This window comes from Octopus bimaculoides, chromosome 7, assembly GCF_046866305.1.
Source record: "Octopus bimaculoides isolate indiv1 chromosome 7, ASM4686630v1, whole genome shotgun sequence".
Classification (NCBI taxonomy): Eukaryota; Metazoa; Mollusca; class Cephalopoda; order Octopoda; family Octopodidae; genus Octopus; species Octopus bimaculoides.
Window position 1 is genome coordinate 83,510,165 of NC_142934.1, and position 8,715 is coordinate 83,518,879.

At 33.5% G+C, this 8,715-nt stretch overlaps 1 protein-coding gene across 4 annotated transcripts in view; it reads right to left on the minus strand.

Annotated features, from left to right (window-relative positions):
- Positions 1–420: 420 nt before the first annotated feature.
- LOC106872055 (KH domain-containing, RNA-binding, signal transduction-associated protein 2) overlaps positions 421–8,715 on the minus strand; it is a 10,068-nt gene continuing 1,773 nt past the window's right edge. The window contains exons 1-9 of one of the 4 annotated variants that reach the window (XM_014918900.3): positions 6,952–7,958; positions 6,500–6,654; positions 5,720–5,836; positions 5,067–5,210; positions 4,750–4,925; positions 4,414–4,573; positions 3,816–3,898; positions 2,345–2,397; positions 421–1,306 (exon numbers count right to left, since the gene is read on the minus strand). In XM_014918900.3, the coding sequence (XP_014774386.1) occupies positions 1,194–1,306; positions 2,345–2,397; positions 3,816–3,898; positions 4,414–4,573; positions 4,750–4,925; positions 5,067–5,210; positions 5,720–5,836; positions 6,500–6,654; positions 6,952–6,967 (1,017 nt within the window). In that variant the 5' untranslated portion in view covers positions 6,968–7,958 and the 3' untranslated portion in view covers positions 421–1,193. Of the gene's footprint in view, positions 1,307–2,344; positions 2,398–3,815; positions 3,899–4,413; positions 4,574–4,749; positions 4,926–5,066; positions 5,211–5,719; positions 5,837–6,499; positions 6,655–6,951; positions 7,959–8,715 lie in introns of those variants that run through there. The other 3 variants (XM_014918901.3, XM_014918899.3, XM_089355586.1) reach the window with 3 other exon arrangements.

The window sequence follows — 8,715 nt, forward strand, 5'->3', positions numbered from 1 at the left end:
CTTTTTAGTGAGCACATACAAGCCTTAAGGATAGAAGCCTGTTACGTTTAAGACTTTTTTTCTTTGTTTTGTATTGTTTTTGTTTGGTTAGTTTTATGTGCCTGGATTAATTTATTTAGGGTTGTACAATAATATCAAAATTTGCTGCATCTTTAAAAAATTGCCTAAAGATTATTATTATTATTATTGTTGTTGTTATTATTATATATATACATATATTTTTCCTCAACCTGATAATTTGTTTAGCAGCATTTGAAATTGATTTACAACAGTTTGGATATCTAGTGGCTCTATCCTTAAGCTATTTAGAACTAGTTTGGTAGTTTTACTAAGTTTTAAAATGCATTGTATGTGCCCAGTCTCCATTTAGGTCCTGGAGGAGATTTTTAGCAAGTTGAAATAAACAACGGACCAGAGTAATTTTAGACTGAATTTTATGTATTTTTTTTATTATTTTATTTTTAACTTTTTTAAATAATTCAAGTTACTGGGTTTTAACCGCCACAACATTTACTAATATTGTGGCATTACCAACTATTGATACTCATAGTTGATTCAGTTTTACTTACATTTTTCAAAGTTGAAGAATCTAATCAGACTCATTAAGCTTTTTAGGTGTCCAGCAGAAAAAACAAAAGGCTGACTTCTAAAACTAGTTTAAAACTTGATATTTTTTTATATATTTATATATATATGCATATATATAAATATATACATATATATATATATTTTTTTTATTTTAAAATTTTTGACAAAGATTAAAATCTACATTTGGCAGCACGGAAGCATGAGGTGACAAAACATCACTAAAATCATTTTGTACTACATGGATACTGACAATGAGGAGAACGTGGTCGATGTAGTTTGGGTTTAAGAGTTAAAATACTTAAAAAGCCTTGTTAGGTCCTTGCCAGTTCTGTGTCACAGAGTGACAATAAAATGGATGAAAGGAGACCAAAATTCAATGAAAATGTCCCACTTATTAAGTGTTGGGGTGATATGGAAGAGTGAAATATGGTGCATGAAGTCATGATTTTTGTACCTCCTTGCTCACATGCTTGTCATTCTTCTGTGGGCCACAACTGAGATTGGCATCAGTTGGTCAAAGCCACTCGGCTTAAGTGGATGGAGACTGGACGAAGACAGCGAATACGACCAGTGCAGCAGGGTTAGGTTTTGACCAGGGCTAGTTTTTAGTAACCTCCGCCTCTACCTCCATATGGATGACTTCTGTATTGTCCCTTTGCACCTCTAGTAGGTGGTGGGGCCTTCATCTGTCCAACATTTGAGCCCCAGCCACCATCACCTGAAAATGAAAATAACTTGGCTAAAGACATCACATCAAAGTAAATTAATAAAAATACACAAAGCTTTTAATTAATTTATCAAGATTAGAGAACATTATACAAACTATTTTCATCATCATTAGGTGGGTCAAAGACTCTAAAAACACGAAAGCTTAGCCATAGATTCCACATCTTGGATATATGATACCTAGAAGTACATCAGAAGCCTATGTAAAGTAAAAGCAGAGCACACCATCTTGTGGTCATGCTGGGGCATCACCTTGAAGGGTTTTAGCGAAGCAAATTGCTCCCAGTACTATTTTTTTTTAAAGTTTGGTGCCTGTACCATCCTTTTGCCAAACTTAAGTTTAGGGGATGTAAACAAACTCCAGTTGCTAAGTAGTGTAGGGATCAAACACAAACACATCTATAAATAGCAGGAGTCCAAGTTTCCATCAAACAAATTCACTCAAGGCATTCATCAAAGACATTTGCCCGTGGTGCTGCACAGTGGGACTGAACCTGAAACCACATGGTTGCAAAAATGAGCTTCTTAACCACACAACCATGCCTGCCTGTACTTACACCACATATTTTGAAACCAAATCACCCACAGAGTTAAACGCAGGAGTGAATAAAAGCTAATTCATTTTCAGAAATGAGTCAATGAACAAGTGGGTAACAGTTGTTACACCCAACCTGTTACTTAAACTATCAACACATATTCAGCCTTAATATTAAAAGCGAAACAATAAAGGTAAAATAGTTTTTTTTTTTAACATATTGACAGTATATTTTGCACATTGAAGACCAAAAAAACTAATTGTGTTGTTTTTGTAGCTGCATATGTTTCCTTAGAATTGGTTTGATTGTTCAGATATATTTAAGTTCATTCAGCATAATGCAATGAACAGAGTCGGGGAGGAGGGGAGATGTCAAAAACCCAAATAATTCAGTCATTGTAAACAAAAATTTACAAAATTACTTGAACACTCACTCAAAGGCACCTTTTCCCCTCTCTTTTTTGTGCTGATTATCAAAGGAACAAAACAACTCACCATATCCCTCATCATATTGTCCCCCAGCGCCGTAATCGTAATATTGTGAATCCCTACGAAGGAAAATAAACAACATTTTTATGCTTTTTTTTTGTATTTCTTTTGTACAATTATACATTTCATAAAAAAAGCGTTTCAAACATTAACCTTTTAGCATTTTTCAGGTTACTCACTTAAAATGTAATGCTTATTTATTCACATTGTTTTGAATTAATCATGCATTATCTCATTAACTACTTCAATGATGTAATTGTTTAGTTTTAGGATGATATTGCAAGAGAGTTGTGAGGGTCAAATCTAGCCAGGCTGAACATAAAACAAAACATTTTGGCTGGACATGGAAGGTTTAAATCCTAAAGAATCAAAGTGGTATTTGCAGATTTCATACATTTTTATAAATTTGTAAGCCAGTTGCAACACCAGAATTACTAAGATTTCCAGCAAAGTTTTTTTTGCTTTGTTTTTTATATCAGAAGCGGCTTGAAATGTGAGCAGCCTTGTGATTTAAGGCATAGAAACCTATTCAAATTTGACTCCACAGAATGACCCCAGCTGGTGCAGACCTGTAGATATATTCATATACACATGTGCATGTATATGTAAACACAAGTATATGTCTATATATATGTGATACACATACACACACATATATATATATATAGTATTTAAAAAAACTTATACCAGGCTCTGGAGACACAGATACATAAATTCACCTGAGCACTATGTACCTGGAGAACTTTACTGTCCGGTCAAATATAGAAATACAAACACTATCTGCCAGAAAATACTTCTGGCTTCCAGTATATTTCAGACAATAACGTCTGAGTACTTTACATACTGACCATAGAGAGAAAAATGAAACAGTTTATTAAGACTGGATAAAGAACAAATACTGTACTGTTTTATCTAAAGACAGACCTGTTTTAAAACCACAAATGTTAACTAAAACTCAATAGGAGAAATAATTCTAGATACGAGGAACATGAGACAACTTTAGTCATTAACCATACGATATGGAATGGTATAGAATTTTTACAATGGTTTTATTATGTCAACAATAAACATGACTAAGATATTGAACACAGTAAATATTATGTGCTAACAATTGCCAAATTGAAAAATTGACACACGAAAAAGAAAACTTACAAAATATTAGGATGATTATCAGATTGAAATTAATGTTCTCTTTGTTTTTAATTCCATTCACATCTAGTACACTTTATAAGAATATAAATTAACTGCCAGCAATTAACTGAACCAAGCAGACTTTGAACTCAGAACAGAGCCATAACTACCATGCATTTTATCAGATGCCCTTACGTTTTTGCTATCACAACCAATTAATTGTACTTGTGCAGAAAAAATTTTAAATGCTGTGGCAAATTGTACCTAAGCTAATACTTAATACACATTATGTGATGAGAGACTACAAAAGATGTGTAAAAATTAAAAACATTGATAATACACTTACACTTGGCCATATGACTGATCACCATAACCACCTTCATAACCACTTTGATCTCCATAACCTTCATTATAACTTTGATCGTATCCCTGTGGAAATTGAATAATGCTAGATGTAGACACACATTTACATAGCTTCAGAGAAAGTCAATTTGAAAAAAAACCCAATTAATTACATGGTCACACAGCGACAGCTTATGAGGACAAAAATGAACATTAATTGGTTTTTTATAGGCCAATAATTTGTTTAATTGTACTTACTTTTGCTTCATTAAATTCAAAATTGTTTATTATCAGACCAGCAACAAACTTTTGCTGGGATCAACACTTTATAATTAATCAGATTTACTACAAAAAGCCTGGATAATCTAATTCAGTGAAAACACACAGCAAAAGTAAACAGTCAGTTTGAAAGGAAATCAATTGACCAGAGATTATAGACTAGATCTAATCTGAAAATTATTTGGCACTGTGTAGAAAATAAACAGCAGAAAGGAAAAGTATTACTGTACGACATAATGACATGTAACACTAACTTGAATTAGTTGCATAAGGTAATTCTAGAATCTAATCTAGTGATTTAGTGTTTAAAAATATATACTAACATAGTCATCATAGCTTTGTTCCATGGGTGGTGGCACTTGTGGAGCAGGTGCTGCCCGACCTCTGCCAGCCGCCATACCCCCTCTTGGTGGACCACCTCTTGATGGGGGTGTACCACGTCCTGCGGGAGCACCCCTCGTAGGAGGTGGAATAGCACCACCCCTGATAAAACAGAAAAAAAGAGATAAATCAGAGAATGTCTATGAAAATGTCTTCATAAGTACATAATATATAAAAAAAAATTGAAACATGTTTGAATAAAAACTTAGTTTAATTATAAAAGACAAATGAAAACTAAAGGTCAGAGGAAAGAACAACAACGAAAAACTGCATTTTACCTGCCAGCGGGACCACCTCTTCCAGCAGGAGACGTTAGAAGACCACCCCGTGGTGCCCCTCGGGGCGTCTGTCCGGGAGCACCTCTGCCACGACCTCGACCACGACCACCATCGCTACCATTTAAATACATCAATTCTTGAAGTTGCTGTTGACGGATTTCATCATTGTAATCATTCTGCAACACCAAAAATGTAGAATATACATAAAAAATAAAACAGAACAGCATGTGAATAACTAATAAGACAGAGAAATAAGTTTACAATCAATTAATAAACCCCCCACCACCACAAAAAAAAAAAAAAAATGCTCTACTCACCGGAATTAAATACTTCTGTAATTCAGTGAAAGCATGTGCCATTCTTTGATATGCATCTGATGCTTCTGCATAAACTTCTACCAGAACATGAAGATCTTCATTTAAGTGGGTATATTTTCCACCTTTCTTTCTTAGCTCATCTTCCTATGATTAAGTGAAACAAGTTATATTAATGCATCCGTCAACAGACCATAACATATATGAAAAAGAAAAAAAAAACAAGACTAGATATTACTTGAATGGCTAAATGGAAATATTGGGGGTGGCAGATAAATTCTTTCGGTTTTCTGTTTCTACTGGGCACCCCAACATCGTTGTGTCTTGCAAAGGGGTAACAACATTCGTCCAAATTTCAAAAACTATATACAAAAAGTTATAGAGGAGGAATAGAGTTAAAAAGAAAAAAAAAACAACTTTAAAAGCACTATGATAAAAAATATTCTTCGTATTAATTCAAATAACACTAAAAAGGATCTAAATATAAAGGGGGGGGGCGAAGGAATTTATCTGACAACTTAATTTTCAAAACAATGACACTACAAACTGACAATAAAAATTCAATAATTACTAAGTATTTTTTTTTTAACACACAACATATAAATCACAATAATTCTAATTAAAAGTAACGAGGATAATTTAACCAATCTACCTACCTTATCTTTGTCTCTCATTGAACCTTTACCAAGTATAGACATTTTTGTCATTGTTTCTTCCTGTAGTCTTTTTAACGAATTACCTTTTGGTCCTAATAACTTTCCCACAAAATTGAACTGAAGAGTATATAAAATCAGAATATATTACATTGGGTTCAATTTTATATCGATGAATATCAGTTATATTGTCCAGTCAAACAGAAATTGATAGGTCCAAGTACAAAGAATTTATTAACTTCGTACACTGCCAAGAAACATGCAGTCAAAAGTTACAGAAACCGCCGTGACATCTCTCCAAACCATTGGAGTTCCTAACCAAAATCTTGCCAACATTTACTGACTAAACTAGTCCCAGCTTAAATGAAATGGTCATAAAAATTATATAAGAAAAGAATTTATAATACTATTTAACAAACCAAATAAACTAAGATATTTAAATTCTATGTCTCTGTTCCAAACGATAATATTAAAAGTGTGCTGCTAACATTTATAGTTAATCTACAATGTTTTGGACGAGATCTAAATACTTTCTACACTTGAGAGAAATTTAAGATTTCTTTTTTAATATGTAGTAAAATAATCCCCTTTCCGTATAAATTATCCAGTTTAAAATTATTTTTTAAAACACGATCCTTAATTCTGATATTCAATTATTTGATGATTGCTGAATAAGTGACGAGAAAACTATCAAGAGAAAACGAAATCCGATACAGAATTAAAGACGGACACACACACACACAGAAAGTAAAAACAATAAAATGAAAGTAACAACTAAAATACCTTGGGAAATTCTTTAACAGGAATCTTGATTTTACACGAGTGTTTGTATGGTTTTCCAGTGTGTATTTCAAAACATGGTATATTTTTTTCATCTTTTTGTGAACCAGCTGGTGCATTCCCTGATTGAACTCTTTCTATTTCTAAAGAACAGATTTCTAATAATCAGATTACAAGTGGTTATCAGAAAATTAAAGGAATAGTTTGTGTTTTGGGGTTTTTTCTTTAAAAAAAAACAAACAATTAAAAACAATAACGAAAGAAAGAAGTCAAACTATTTAAATACTAAAATCAAACATTTAAGTTCTAAGAAATATTCATTGAAGCAAATAAAAAGTTTTCTCTATCCTGCAGAAAATACGCTAACAAAATAAGAGAAAGTATTTACAAAAGACAAGTATCAAAACATCATCGAAGAATTATATAAAGTTTGCAATAAAATAGCCAGTGCTTACCTGAAATGAGCAACATAGATTAGCTATAAGTTAAAGAGTATCCGATCAAAACACACAGCTTGCTTCAACAGACACGGAAATAGTGACTGCTTATTTATCAAGCTTCGTTGAGATGATGTTGATGTGTAAGTTGGCAGACAATCAATGAAGGTGTGTAAAAGTTTACGTGAGCGGTGATAGCCTTGTGTCAGCATCAAATCTTGAAAGGCAGGCGTGCGTGATAAGGAAGCTAGTCTATTAAGAGACGAGTAGTGCTTTTCCTCAAGGGTTACACACTTGCAGCCAGCAGCACTGCAAGATTACCTCTCTCCGCTGTAAAATACTGCAGTCGCACGCAAGCGGGCATCTACAACACACACTGGCTAACTAAAGCTTAAAAAAAAAAATACTACATATATATATATATATATATACATATATGTGTATATATATATATTTATATACGTATGTATGTATATATCACTGTTCGAGTGTATTAAAAGGCTGAAGTGTCACATACGGCAAGCTGGTTGAGATTTATATAAAAATAACGGAAACAGATTAACCTCTTTTATTTTATTAATATATAGATATGAGTATGTAGGTGTGTGTGTGTGTGTGTGTGTGTGTAAGCGAGTGCGCGTGTGAGTATGTGTGTTAGCTATGGTTGTTTATATAGCATGTACCTGCGGAAGAGCAGAGAGTTGGTTGGAAATAAATAAAAACACTCAAAAGAAATGAGTGAATGAATGAATAAAAAAAAGTGAACATTCGCAGTTTAACCAGAGCTTATATATAGATGTGCATGCATGTACACACACACACACACATATATATATATACACACACAACAGTGGAAGAGAGACAGAGTGTGTGAGTGATGGAGAGAGAGACAGAGAGAGAATGTTGATGCGCTGCATTAACGGCTGATGATGATCGGTGAATGTACTACGTACGGAAGGGCTACAACAATAATAACAGCATCATCTCTTCCTCCTCCTCCTCCTTCTGCTCTTCATCGCCACCGCCGCCGCTACCACCACCACCGTCGTCAGGAGTGCAACGGCGACCACCGCGCTGCACACACAGCCAGGAAATAGTAGGATTACTATTAACCATAACGGAACGGTGCCGTCAAAAATGACGGATGATAATAAGAAGAATTCTAATCACACGCATTCTTTTAAAGATTTTGTCCTTTTTCTTGTATTTTCTTTACGGTGGGGGGGGGGGGGGGGGGGTGCTTCACTGTTCGATTTCTTTTTTCTTTTTCTTTCTTTCTCTCCACTGATTTGTGGGAGAAAGTGAAATGAATTAAATTACATAGGGAAATAACGATAGGGGACAAATTTCGCAGGGATTCTTCCTACTACATTAACAATTACATATTTATAGTCAAGGGAAGAAAGATAAAACCGCGTAGTGGACCAAATTTTTTGAATTTTCTTAATTTTTTTTTTTCAAATCTAAATTGTAATCAGAATGAAATGAAAAGCAATTATTAAATTTTAAATTACATACTTTCGCCTTTCTTTCTTTTTTGATGAATTATTTTCTTAGGAAAAAAATTGAAGATATTTAAATATTTGTTTTGATTTAAAATAGATTATCAGACTCCCGACATACATAATACAGATAGATAGAAAGCTAGAGATATGTGGCATAACTAGACAAGTGTGCCCCTATACAATACGCTTATACATATACATTTATGACATGGCTATACAAGTGTGCCTTCATCTGTACGTGTGTATATGTATGAATGTATGTATAAATACTTATATA